Raw genomic sequence first — 14,732 nt, forward strand, 5'->3', positions numbered from 1 at the left:
GTGTATTCTCGCCTTGCGCCCAATGATTCCAGGTAGGCTCTGGACCCACCACCGCCCTGAATTGGATAAGCGGTTACAGATAATGGACGGATGGATGAATGTTTATCTCATGATTGTCCTTAACTGAATCACTGCTGCCCTCTGCTGGAAAATAAAGGTAGTTTTTCTACATGGCCATGACATAAATACAAGAACCATCAGCACATTTAAAGGCTTTTTTCCATTATCTAGACCCTTGAAATACCATTATTAGATCCATTTTTTATGTAGATATATGTTTGGAAGAAGTGGCAGGTTGAAAAGAACGGATTGATCATAAATGTAAAACAAAAGTATGAAATAAACTGAACACCACAAACGTGTGTGTGAGAAACCTCAAGACACACCACTGCGAAATTCCGGATCCCGCATCCCTCAGGGCACAAGTATTCCGAATTATTTTTATTCAACTTAAAGGAACATTAGGGAAGATGTGGAAGAACTGAGCTTCCCCTACAGTCAGAGTGTAATTCACTTTTATAGCACTGTCCTGAATTCAAGGGTGGGTGGTGGTTACCTACCATCTTCCAACAGTTACATAGTGCTGTTTCTGCAGCACTGAGCCCAGGGTAACAATGGCAGAAGTTCACAATAAAATACAATGAAATATTTCTGCCAGAGATACATTTCTGACAACACTAATTATTAATTAATTCCTCATTCATTAATCTTTTTTTAGTGATTCGTCCTGATCAGGATCCCAGTGGATCAAGAGTCACTAACACACACACACCCACACCCACACACCCACACCCACACCTATGGACATTCTCCCACAGCCCATCCTCCTACCAACACTTGTTTCTGGGATATAGGAAGAAACTGAAGCACTTGGATGAAACCCCCCACCCCACACAAACACAGACACACACACACACACACACACACACACAACCTCCTCAGACAAATATTCTCAGATAAATTAAAGTTTTCTGTTAATAACCAAAAAGAAAGAACAGATAAAACATAAATACTGACACACAGCTGGGAACTGAAGGTGTTTAATGGCAGAAGGGCTGAAATGATCGTGTTTTAACAGTTTTTAAGTAAAATACGCGGCGTCCCGCCTCCTGGAGAAACAGTTTGTTTTTTTTCTCCCGTCCGAAGGGTCATTAGTGTCCAAACTAAGGCAGAAAATCAGATTCATTCTTCACTTTAGTCCTCATCGCTGCCCAGATCCAGAGGGTCAAAGTCAGGGTCATCTTCATCCAGGTCTAAATCGTCTATGTCCTGGAACAGAGACTCGTCCACTTCAACACTGTTCCCACCTGCAGGAGGAGAACCACAGTCCGTAAGCGCTCTTAAAGGTGCAATGAGTAACTTTCACTATCAACCATCAATATTTTGAAATATTCAAAATGCTATTTATTCCCTTAAAGGAACACTATGTAATTTTTGTACCATGTAATTACAGCTTCAAAATTATTGATATACTTCACTGGCCTGCAATAAGGATATCAGAGGCTCTGTTGCCACCACTAAGGGCTCAGCACTGCAGAAACTGCACTATGAAACTTTGGTAGCAGGGTCGGAAACCACATCCCTTCCCTCCCCCTCCCCATTGATTTCAGTGCAGTGCTGTAAAAATGAATTACACCCCAGTAGCAAAAAACCCAAATCTTACCTAGTGTTCCTTTAATGCACCAGGAAATAAGAAGAAGAATCATGGGAAAAAAAAAAAGACTGCTGTTTTAATGAGAAATACTATTTGGACACCACTCATCATCATTAATATCACTCACCATCCTCCAGGAACTGGATGTCTGATGTGTCGAGGTTATGATCTGTTTCAAACAGCTGCTTTCCTGTAACAAAGAGGAAAACGTTCAGCTCCTTTCTCCTTAAACACAGCACTAGACACAGGCAAAATACTTGATGGAGCTCCGTCCCTCCAGAGAACACTGTTCCACTGCTGGAGGAGGGTTTAAAGTAGGTGACTACCTGTGAGTTTATTTTTTCCTGACTGTTCCTCCTCCTTCTGTTTTTTACTCTTCAGTTCGGCCATATCCTGCTCGAATTTTGCCTTCCATGACAGGAAGTTCTCGATCGTCACCACAGTGCCCTGGAAAGCTTGCTGGAGGGGACATTAAAATAAAGAACATGAATTAACTTTGAGCAGTTAGTTTTATCTAACAGTTGTTTTTAATTACAGATGAAACAACAGATGACAATTCATTCTCTGATGTAATAATCACTTAAAGCAACTCTAAGTAAGATATGCCATTTTTGCTCCTGTTGCTCCCCCTGCAGTTGTAGACAGTCATTTATTTTTAAAGCACTGGCATGAATTCAAGGAGGTTTTCTACCCTCCTTCCAAAGTTACATAGTGCAGTTTCTGAAGTACTGAGCCTAGAATAGCAACGACAGAGGCTATTACAGCTCAGTGAAGCATCTGGATTATTCTGAAGCTGTCATTTTAAGGTGACAATAATACACAGAGTTGCTTTAAATAATTTACTATTTCTTAAAATAGATTTAACAGCTGATGTAAATATATTCTTTGACAAATACTGACATGTATATGGCCTTTAAATTAAACTTAGACCAAATCTGAGATCAGACCAAAATTTCAGGCTCCGTTTAAAGTAATTTTTTAGAAACAAAAACATGTATCATTATTAAAAACCAAGTCGAATATAATGCTGCTGTTTTTATACTCGTTCATTGTGTCATCCATAACCAGTAATTACCTTCTCTGCCTCTTCTGCCTCCCTCTCTTTCCTCTGCTTCTCCTCTTCTCTTCTACTCTTTATCTGATCGATAATTTCATTCAGTTTCTCCTGCACCGCCGTCACCAGAGTGAAGATCATCACCATGCCTAGGTTCTCCTCTGCCTAAACACACACACACACACACACACACACAAACACACACCTCAGGGCATTTATAATGAATGTAATGAAACAACTTCCCTTACAAGCCTTATACTAATTTAGCAAATACACATGATTAAGTTAAGATTATGATCTACACGAGTGCAAACGTGTGGATTTCTTCATTTTAAATTCTAAGATTTTCCAAACATCTCTTAAAGAAATAGGAGCATGTATAACAGGAAAATATACAAACCGGATTCCAAAAAAGTTGGGACACTAAACAAATTGTGAATAAAAACTGAATGCAATGATGTGGAGACGGCAAATGTCAGTATTTTATTCGTAATAGAACATAGATGACAGATCAAACGTTTAATCTGAGAAAATGTAACATTTTAAAGGAAAAATATGTTGATTCAAAATTTCACAGTGTCAACAAATCCCAAAAAAGTTGGGACAAGTAGCAATAAGTGGCTGGAAAAAGGAAATTGAGCATATAACGAACAGCTGGAAGACCAATTAACACTAATTAGGTCAATTGACAACATGATTGGGTATAAAAAGAGCTTCTCAGAGTGTCAGTGTCTCTCTGAAGCCAAGATGGTAAGAGGATCACCAATTCCACCATTGTTGGGCAGAAAGATAGTGCAGCGATACCAGAATGGTGTTACCCAGCGTAAAATAGCAAAGACTTTTAAGTTATCATCATCAACCGTGCATAACATCATCAAAAGATTCAGAGAATCTGGAACAATTGCTGTGCGTAAGGGTCAAGGCCGTAAAACTCTACTGGATGCTCGTGATCTCCGGGCCCTTAAACGTCACTGCACCTCAAACAGGAACGCCACTGTCAAGGAAATAACAGAATGGGCTCAGGAATACTTCCAGAAAGCATTGTCAGTGAACACAATCCACCGTGCCATCTGCCGTCGCCAGCTGAAACTCTACAGTGCAAAGAGGTTTGTGGCATGGGCAGCTTGCATGTCTGGAAAGGCACCATTAATGCAGAGAACTATGTTCAGGTTCTAGAACAACATACGCTCCCATCTAGACGTCATCTCTTTCAGGGAAGACCCTGCATTTTTCAACAAGATAATGCCAGACCACATTCTGCAGCCATCACAACATCATGGCTACGTAGGAGAAGGATCCGGGGACTGAAATGGCAGCCTGCAGTCCAGATCTTTCACCTGTAGAGAACATTTGGCGCCTCATAAAGAGGAAGGTGCGACAAAGAAGGCCCAAGATGATTGAACAGTTAGAGGCCTGTACTAGACATGAATGGGAGAGCATTCCTATTTCTAAACTTGAGAAACTGGTCTCCTCTGTCCCCAGACGTCTGTTGAGTGTTGTAAGAAGAAGGGGGGATGCCACACAGTGGTAAAAAATGGCCTTGTCCAAACTTTTTTGGGATTTGTTGGTGCCATGAAATTTTGAAACAACATATTTTTCCCTTAAAATGATACATTCTCAGTTTAAACTTTTGATCTGTGGTTTGTGTTCTATTCTGAATAAAATATTAGAAGTTGGCACCTCCTCATCATTGCATTCAGTTTTTATTCACAATTTGTTTAGTGTCCCACCTTTTTTGGAATCCGGTTTGTAGTAAGACCCCCTGCGTAAATTATTTGTTTATATATGACATAAACACATAAATAAAAAGACATAAAACTCCTCTAAATTCAACCTGTTGCTGCAGCAGCGTGAGGATGTCCTCTGTGTCCAAATCCTCAAGGTTTTCATGAGCTTGGATTTCCCATAGAGGAGGTTCATCTGGGTAATTTTCCACGTACGTGAACTTTAACGTTACCTGAACAGCTGAGAGAGAGAGAGAGAGAGAGAGAGAAGGGTGGGAGACTCTTCATTGATGAAACAGACTATTTGTTTTGATTAGTCTCTAGTTTTATGGTTTTATGGGAAAGCTTTAGATTAGCTCCTGTGAGGGTTTGATGGCACTAAGCCACATAAACTTAAGTGAGGCCAGGTCTTGATGTTGGAGACTTATTAATGGCACACCAAAGCAAACCTAGGCATACTGGATGCTCCATAGTCCAGAGCTGGGGGTTTCTACCCCTCTGGCCAACACCTGGCATTGGGCATGGCGACATTCAGTGTGTGTGTGTGTGTGTGTGTGTGTGTGTAGCCAATTGAATTGTGTCCAACACTGAAAAGGTGTATTATAGTTATACGTTTTTGACACAAATGTTACTAATTGCACCTTAAAAAATTATACATTTATTTAAAACTGATCCTTACTCTCATCGTTTTCTCCCGCATCTGAATTAACTGTGATTGTGAAGCTTGTGGGATCTTCTGAAAGCACTGTAAAAACAGAAGGATTAACGAATTAATTACGAACATATCGCAAAATAGGCTCTTTCGCACTCAAATGTATTATTACATATTAATAAGCAAAGTACTTAGCCGCTTAACTGGCTTCCAGGCCAACGTGTGAGTACTCTCAACGACTGTGTTCCAAATGGCGCCACGATCACTCAGTAGTGCACTATTTAGCTAAAGAACGTAAGCCTTTGTTTTGCTTTTACAATTAAACTACAGAACACTTTCTGCTAGGAATAAACTACTTTAAAGATTTTAGGCTTTTAAAGCCTCTTTTGGGTGCAGAATATATTACCCCATGACCTTCGTAGTGCGCTTTGTAGGGAGCATGTTGCCATTTGGTACACCCCAACGACTTCAGGACTGTTAGCTAAGTTACTTCGTTTAACAAAGCTGTTTAAAAGAAAACCTTCAGCACACGCCCTCGTCTAATAGATGTCTTAATACTCCCTTGATCTATGTTAAGGCATATTCCAGCATTAATACATTTAAATGTAAATAATGTAGACAGAACAAGCCCAAGCTGTTTAAGGGCGCTTTAGAAGGGAAGGTAAGCTAACAATAAGACATTAAGTGTTCATCTCTACCTGTAAAAGAGTCTGGATAAATGGACTCTATCGCCTCGAGTTCGTTTCGCTGCTCCTCTGCGTAATCCGTCATTTTATTTTGCTGTTTCCCATCAACCGGCTGCGGTTTGAACACGGACAAGAATGTGCCTGGGCTAGGAGTGGATTCAATCGATGATATTTTGCATCAGCTACTCACGTCTGGATTTGAAAGTGTGTTCCAATAAGTACGTGTACTAACTCAGATGAAGTGTGCACTTGAGCATTGCTCTCACGATCTCTGTTCCTGAAGAAATGAAGACGTTTCAGACAAGCTCACGTAGAGTAGGTCATATTTCTGTGAACATTTTTGGTTTAACTTTTGAAATATTATTTAAATATCGGTAACAATCAACAAATCAAATGAAAAAAATATATAATTATTATTATTACTGACATTACATTTTATACAGACAATAGACATTTTTGAACTGATTTGAACTGATTTTATATTAAAAAAAAAAAATAATAGATTAAATTATTTAATATTACCTCAAGTTCATTAAACAAATCAGGTGTCAATGACCGACAAAAATATGGGGTTTGTGAGTCATTTAATCAGTTCCCTATGTAGAATTTACCTGAATTTCTAGAAAGGGCTGTTAATCTGTGTGACTGTCTGCTTATTTGTTCCCATGGAGAGTGGATTGGATTTGGAGCAGACAGTCACATTTAAACACAACAATGAGTCCACCCTGCTGCCTTTTAATAAAAAAAAAAAGAATGTAATGTTCACTTTTGTATTCTCACTATTCTATAGATACATAGCTGAAAGTTAGCAAGCTAGTTGCACAGAAGGTCACACTCACACCTATGGACACTTTTGAGTCACCAATCCCCCTACAAACGTGTTTTCAGACGGTGGGAGGAAACCCACTCAGACACAGAGAGAACACTCCAACTCCTCACAGACAGACACCCAGAGCAGGACTTGAACCCACATTTTTTAGGAGCTGTGTGACAGCGACACCACCTGCTGTTCCACCGTTTGTTTGTTTGTTTGTTTGTTTTTGCGGGGATGGGGTGTCTTTAAAATGGTGGGGTTTTTAAATAAATAGTTAATAACACTTATAAACAGTGGTTTAGTGATTGGTTGCAAAACAAAAAAATGAGGTCATGGCATGTAAAATTATTTTAAGCTAGTCGACATATGTGATATTTCAGTTACTGAGGTCGTTGTATCTGGACCATGCTGATGTCATCCTTTCAAAATAAATGAAGGAATGACTTAATAAGGCATGGAAAACTTTATTTATTTGTAATTTGTAATTACGCATATTACAGAGTCGTTATCATGCACTGATAGTCGTCCCCACACCTACATTTATTTTGAATGAATGTTTTAAACAGCGAGTATTATTAGCATGTTATTACTTATCTGACATTATGTAACCTACTGTTTAAGCTTATTTATCAAGTGAAATGATCTGAAGAGAGTGTGTGAGTGTGTGTCACCCGTTCCCGCCTAGGCTCTAGTTGGATAAACGCTTACAATGAATAATTGAATGAATGATCTGAACGTACTAGAGGTAGAGAAATCATAATGATCTGCCAACATAGTTAGAAAAGTATGTCTAGAAGTAAAAAACGATTAGAAAAACCCTAAATACTCAAATAATATTCTCATTTCAACATCAGTACATGAATCTCTGGTAGATGTGTTGGACTAGATTTAAGAGTGTTTTACTCACTGATACATGGTTAAGAGGAAGCTCTTAATGCATGAGTCTTGTTTAGTTTGATCGAAACCTGTGCCCGCAGTTTCCTTCCTTTTTGTGGCGATAAACCATCTGCTGGCTTCCTGAATGAAGATGTACTTCTTGATGAAGGTGTGAAGCAAGTTGTTTTCTCATTACGAAGAGCCACAACATGACAGCAAGGCGTGACTCTGATGAATTACTTACGTTTACTTGACTCCTCTTATCTACAGATCACTAAGTCCGTGTCCAGAGGTTTGTAGACACCTTTCCCCCCAGCATTTCATCTAAAGGGAAGTGTATTAACTGGTGGTTTGTCCCCCTTTAAAGCAGTATATAGTCTCTACTGCTCTGAGAATGCTTCAGAAAAGATGGAACATTCTGTGAAGTATTTGATGGCATACAGCCACTTCAGCAATAATCAGGTAGTGATTTTGGATGATTATTTCTGAAACGCAAAATTTCCAGTGTGTGTAGCTGCTCATTCAATTGGTAATGCTTTTTTTACAGAAACTATGCACACTGTGTATGCATTTGACCTTAAAAACCACAGCTATCACTTCATTATTATTCACTCAAGCAGTGTTTATATTTATTAGTATGTGGTAAGTAGATAATGTCTAAAACACTGTACAGTAACAGACACTCATTGACCTTTATCAGACGGACAGACATTTCTTTGGCTTGTGCGTTCCTGAGTACAGAAACATCTCAGTGCTGATAAAACAACAACAACAACAACAACAACTACAACTACAAGGATCTGCTTGTTCTTAAACCCCCAGTTCAAATCAATTTTAAATAAACACAGACAGCTCGTTTAAGTGTTAAATATCAAATAAAAGATATAAAGCACTCAGTAGAAGTGCGCACAGAAACTTTCATCACATGCTCTGACATCACACCACTTTGATTCATCGCTGAGAAACCGGTGCATGTCTCGGCTTGAAGAGTTTAGTCACTTTAAAGGAACGGTTCTCTGTTTTCAAACTAAACTCTTTGTACAGAATCTGTAGTTTGTAGCTGATTCCTGGAGAGCAGGATTTTAAAATGATTTCCTGAACGTAAGAGACCAAAAAAATAAATAAAAAGCCCACAGACTCTGAAAACAATTATAATGAAACGAATGGGCTGTTGCTTCAGCTTTATCTTTAAAGGAGACGTGAAAGAAATGACTCATTCAGTTCGTGTACACATTTATTTGGGGATCTGGAGCTTACCAAATCACACACCAGTCAGTTCTGTGGGCTGCCTGTGTCAGAAAACATGGGGTAAAATGAAACGTTCTGAGCTTATGTGAGAGCAAAGATGAGGTTTAGAGACGTAAAACAGACACAGCAAGTTAAGAACAAATAGTGTACGAAGCGAAATGTGAAAGATGAAGGAAGAACTGGGTAAAATTAGTTAAAACCAGAGCTTTTCCTCGCTCTTCACTCCCGGGATCTCGTGCTGAACTGAGCTGTGGCTCATTCTCATTTAAAGGAACAGTCGCCGAATCCGGCCGTTCTGAAAGGGCTGATTGTACAGGGGGAGAACCCTGCTGTTTTGTTTGATCCTTGTAGTCTTTGAGCAAAGCATGTCACAGATGTTTTATTAAGACGCTGAGCTGGAAATGTGTTAGAATGTGTGTCCTGTAAAGGTTTAATCTGAATTGATGTTGATCATATCATACACGGACTGTTAAGATACTAATCATTAGTAATCATCATTAATTCGACTATTAGTATTTCTCTGGCTATGTGTGTGTGTGATATATATCTTCTAAATATTTTAAGGATGCATGTTAAACTCAGTATATAGACGTTTGGACCTTATGGAAAATATTATATTGGTTTAGATGGGTGGCAAAGTGGTTGTTTAAAAGTCTGTTAGCTGTATTTCCATGTCTTTGTCATTGGAAATGTAACTTAAATGAAAAGCTGATTCAAAAAAGCAAAAACAAAAAAAAGGAGAAGGTAATCCTAGTGTTCCATGCCCTGGTCTCTAGTCCAGTGTGTACTCCATCTGAAGCGGGGTTTTCTCCGAGGTGTAGTCCCTGTCCGGAGACTCCACGTATCTCTGCAGTGTGCTGTAGCACTGGTCGCTGTGGCTGTAAGTGTAAATGGATGAGATCTCTTCCCATGCGGTGTGATTGGGGAATGGAAAGGCCTCCGGGTCCTGATTGTTAAAGAAGGCCTTCATGTTCCTCTCGGCCAGTCGGGTGGCGTAATCATCGGCGAAACTGTCGAACTTCTCTTTCTCCTTCTGCATGTACACCTTCCAGAAGGTCAGCTGCAGGTAGCTCACCTGAGAGCGACAGTTCTTGTAGCATGTCCCGATCAGGCCGGCCAGAACCGCACTTATAATGAGAACCCAGCCCAGGATCTGGACACAAATACATACATATTTACTGTAGATTTATTAGGTATTATTATGTTAGAAAATCACATTGAGCTTGTTTATGTACTATATTACTAATCCAGACATTTAGAGCCTTATGTGTGAACCTTAATTATTCATTCATTCACTCATTGTCTATAACGCTTAACCACGGAGAAAACACCACACTCCTCACAGACAGACACTCAGAGGAAACCCACACAGACACAGGGAGAACACACCACACTCATCACTAACAGTCACCTGGAGGAAACCCACGGAGACACAGGGAGAACTCACCACACTCCTCACAGACAGTCACCCGGAGGAAACCCACGCAGACACAGGGAGAACTCACCACACTCCTCACAGACAGTCACCCGGAGGAAACCCACGCAGACACAGAGAGAACACACCACACTCCTCACAGACAGTCACCCGGAGGAAACCCACGCAGACACAGGGAAAACACACCACACTCCTCACAGACAGTCACTCGGAGGAAACCCACGCAGACACAGAGAGAACACACCACACTCCTCACAGACAGTCACCTGGAGGAAACCCACACAGACACAGGGAGAACACACCACACTCCTCACAGACAGTCACCTGGAGGAAACCCACAGAGACACAGGGAGAACACACCACACTCCTCACAGACAGTCACCCGGAGGACACCCACGCAGACACAGGGAGAACACACCACACTCCTCAAAGACAGTCACTCGGAGGAAACCCACGCAGACACAGGGAAAACACACCACACTCCTCACAGACAGTCACTCGGAGGAAACCCACGCAGACACAGAGAGAACACACCACACTCCTCACAGACAGTCACCTGGAGGAAACCTACACAGACACAGGGAGAACACACCACACTCCTCACAGACAGTCACCTGGAGGAAACCCACAGAGACACAGGGAGAACACACCACACTCCTCACAGACAGTCACCCGGAGGAAACCCACGCAGACACAGAGAGAACACACCACACTCCTCACAGACAGTCACCCGGAGGAAACCCACGCAGACACAGGGAGAACACACCACACCCACAACCTCCAGAACCTGTAGCTGTGACAGAGACACTACCTGCTGCTCCACTGTGCCACCAGTATTTTTAATTAATTAAAATAATTTTTTTGTTTGAATTTGATGAGTAAGATTAAAAAAAAACTATAAATAAAAAAAATGTACTTTTCAACGAACATGCATTTAAACAAAGACATTTTAGTGCCATTATTAAATAGAATTCAAGACTTTAAGAATATCATCATGATATTTTGAGATTAATGTAGTTACATTTTGAGCATCAAGACTCCACTGGGTCAGAAAGTGTGAAATCTTTAGAGCTACAGGTTTTTCTGGTAAAAGCTCAACAGGAAATCGGGGTTTCCTCTGTATTAGTGATTATCTGTCCACACTCTATTACGTGAAACGCAATGTAGAAGTGCCAGCGGAACAAGAGTCTGTTTGGATCTCTTTTACCCACATGCACCAGCTGTGTACAAACACAGACCTTCTCCAGCACAAACAGACGTGAGAGCGGCAAACAGTGAAGAACCATTCTCTGAATTTTATGAAAAGTGTGTTGGGTTAAAATATAAACATTGTCTTTAAGGTTCTTGTAACTGAATAGAATTCCCTTAAGCAGCTGTACATGAGCCTAAGGTCACAATGTCCAGTGCCAATCATGATATAGAGGGGAATGGTAACTTTAAAAAAGACAGAAAATACATTAAAAAATTGTTTTGTTTTGGTTGTTTTTTTTTTCTCCTCGGTCATTCATCATTTTCAGTTTCACCCGTCATCTCCGCCAGTCACACACAGCGCCACCAGCCTCAGGAGGGCGTCTAAATGCCCAGACCTGTCACATCAGCTGACAGACCCCTGTGCTGGCTAGCACCACAAACAGAGAGATGATTGGAGAGAGGGCCATGCCCATCCAGAGAAGTAGGCAAATTTGACGTTGGATTGTTTATGGTTTTTGTCCCAACCGTGACATTTCCTTCTTCCGTGTATGTGTGAGTGTGTGTGTGTGTGTGTGTGTGTGTGTGTGTGTGTGTGCTACTCACCTGAGACTGAGCCCTGAGCATCAGCAGAAGGTCAATAGTCTCAGCCACAGGTAAGTTGGATGTTTTGCACGGCACTTTGGCAAGTTGCGTTCTACACGAGCCGGTCCTGTTCTTGCAGAAGAGATTGATGATAAACGGATCTTCCAGTCCACTGACCGCACACTCATAAAAGGTCCCGTTTAGAAGAGCCACGCTCAGCCACATTATCGGAGCCACCAAAGCTCCAACCACAACCTTAAGGAGGATGGAGGCACAGCCAATACAGTTTCCCCTGGGGCAGAGCTTCGTAGGGTTTAGACAGCAGCCGGTACAGAGGCGCCACAAGGCTGTGCTGAGAAACAAACCCACGGTCAACAACACCACAGCAGGCCCCAACATGTACAAGAGGCCATAGGAGAAATTCTGGTCTGGGTTACACGGACACTGGAAGGAAAAGAGGGAAAAAATCCTTTCGCTGCCTATAGTGGCAATGGCCATGACTCCATACCCAATGGTGGTCTTCTGATTGGTCAGAAAACGCACTACAGTGCTGAAGGAATCCATCGTAGGCTTTAAAGGTGCCAAGAACATCAAAACTGCTCAAAAACTCTCAGATGAAGAAACTGCCCGCGACTCTCTGTTGACTTTCTAATGCAATCTCTCAGTTCACACTTCTTCAGGCCGGAACCTTGCAGAAACTCTGATTTTCCTCAACTTCTTCTTTGTTTACTTCATTCTCTACAGTCTCCTCTCCACTTTTTGTCTCCGCAGAAATCCCTCTCTCTCTCACTTTTGACTTCCAGCTAACTCCACCCTTTCTTTGTCCGTCCTGCCTCCTCCCCCCCGTGCCACAGACTGGCTCATCTGGTTTCAGCTTAGACACTTCCTGCCAGAGCAGATGTGAAATAAATACCACAAAGCCCTGCACAGGGAGGTAACACACACTTCTGTAATGTGTGGCAAATGAGAGGGTTCACCCTTTAACTACTTCTTAAGAGTCAAACTGTCACTGTCACTGTCACTGTTCTAAATGCCATTGTGATGCATTGCCTTTGTTTTGTGTTGTCATATGAACAGTTGTGGGTGTGGTTTATTTAGTTCTGAAGTACTGAATCATGTTGCTGACCTAATAATCAGACCTAGTGTAACCAGATTTGAATATACCAGCTGCTGTTTACACTGTGCATTAAAAATGAGCCTGAATTACTCAGAAGAAAGCCTTCTTACAGTGCAGGAGAACTTCAGCTGATACTTGGCTTTGGGTGTGGTGACCTTAGGATCATCAGCTGCTCCAGAGTGTCACGTAATATCTCATGCTTTCCGCTAAAGGTAATACACACAGTACTGTCTCGTGTCCACGAAGCGTCTATTAGAGGTGGGCGATATGGCCCTAAAATAGTATCACAATATTTCACTGTGTTTGGTATCAATAACAATATTCTTGGTATTATGAAAAAACACTGAATAAATGTTGTTAATTAAAAATAAATAAATAATAATAATTATATAGCAACGTTTATTTTAGTATAAAAACTAAAAATCTGTAAACATTTGTTTATTTTGTAAATTAACAATAACTTACTAAGATTCAGATTTTTGTATAAAACAAATTGTCTAGTAAATTTGGAGCATTTCTATTGGTCCGTTCGTCATGACATTTTCACACAGTGTGAAAGGGAGCTGCTGGGTTCAAATGAAACACAATTAAAGCTTCACAGTAAATAACGAAATAATTGCAAAATAGATGCTATGCTAAGTCCGTGTGATCTGTCTCACATTGGCTGTTGAGTTCTGCTCTGCATTTTTGACTTTGCTCGTACTCAACGGGGTGCTTGTGAAACAGATTGACTGTGTTTCCCTGGTTAGTTCTTGCGTATCTTACATATTGCTGTACATCTGCTATTTCTTTTAAACCAAACCACCTCCACATGACTGAAGTCGCTCTCTCCGTTTTGGAACAAACTCCTCCACCACAGAGCCACTTTCCGCCTCACCTTGTTGTGCCTAAACGTATGCTATTTTATTTGTAACTGCATGACGTCATCATGTAAAAATGTCAGAATATTACTATTATAAGCATAACACGAACAATGCAACAGGGCACAGCACTAATGTCTACAAACGTTTGGACCCTCGCTGCCTTTTTCACTGTGATTCAATCACTGTCCATTAGGGCTGGACATTAACACTGAAAACCTTTATTGACTTTGTATTGATCTCTGAGCTTCTCTACAGCTTCAGTGGATGTAGTTTTCACAGTTAACATCATCATTGCTTTATAAACTCCACAAAACCAGCCCAGCAGTGCTATCGGCCTTTTCTCTCTATCCACACAGCTGTGAGGAATTGATTCTTTATAAGTATGTGGACCCAACGTGGAGCCAGAAATGAAGGATATTAATCAGGAATTTGCTCCTCTTAGCGGCACCAAGAGCTGCTTCTATTTTTTTATTTTTTTTTGCCCTCATAGTTCACTGACAAGTCTCATACTGTAAATGCTGAAGTATTAAAGCTGAAATCATTTTTCCAACGTTGCTGGGAGTGTCTCTTTTATTAGAGCCATGCAGTGTTCATATTTACTGTGAGGAGATTGTGCTTCAGGTGTTGAAACAGACTGCTGGGATTAACTTTGGATACTGAAACTGTTTGGTCAGTGTTTACATTTCAGCTTCATCTTCACTGAAGTCAAAACATGTTCAAATCACAGACAGCGTTTTTTTTTTTTGTTTGTTTGTTTTGTTTTTGTTTTGTAGCGTGAGGTGCTCAAATCACTCGGTCAGCCTCTGTGTTTAGGTTCTCCTTCATGTCGCTTCCAT

General features: G+C 40.8%; 2 protein-coding genes across 2 annotated transcripts; both read right to left on the reverse strand.

The window, feature by feature from the left end:
• Positions 1-1,030: 1,030 nt before the first annotated feature.
• On the reverse strand, positions 1,031-5,993 carry LOC136675901 (RWD domain-containing protein 1-like). The gene is made up of 7 exons (XM_066652701.1): positions 5,783-5,993; positions 5,112-5,177; positions 4,543-4,673; positions 2,730-2,873; positions 1,981-2,113; positions 1,782-1,844; positions 1,031-1,307 (listed from the first exon to the last, which is right to left on the reverse strand). Exons 1-7 carry the CDS (start codon positions 5,853-5,855, stop codon positions 1,195-1,197), a joined length of 723 nt encoding a protein of 240 aa, XP_066508798.1. The 5' UTR covers positions 5,856-5,993; the 3' UTR covers positions 1,031-1,194.
• A 2,089-nt stretch (positions 5,994-8,082) lies between these two features.
• Positions 8,083-12,752, reverse strand: LOC136675875 (calcium homeostasis modulator protein 5-like). Its single transcript, XM_066652668.1, has 2 exons — positions 11,938-12,752; positions 8,083-9,861 (listed from the first exon to the last, which is right to left on the reverse strand). Exons 1-2 carry the CDS (start codon positions 12,505-12,507, stop codon positions 9,481-9,483), a joined length of 951 nt encoding a protein of 316 aa, XP_066508765.1. The 5' UTR covers positions 12,508-12,752; the 3' UTR covers positions 8,083-9,480.
• Positions 12,753-14,732: the final 1,980 nt, after the last annotated feature.

Source organism: Hoplias malabaricus, chromosome X1 (assembly GCF_029633855.1).
Source record: "Hoplias malabaricus isolate fHopMal1 chromosome X1, fHopMal1.hap1, whole genome shotgun sequence".
NCBI classification, from domain to species: domain Eukaryota; kingdom Metazoa; phylum Chordata; class Actinopteri; order Characiformes; family Erythrinidae; genus Hoplias; species Hoplias malabaricus.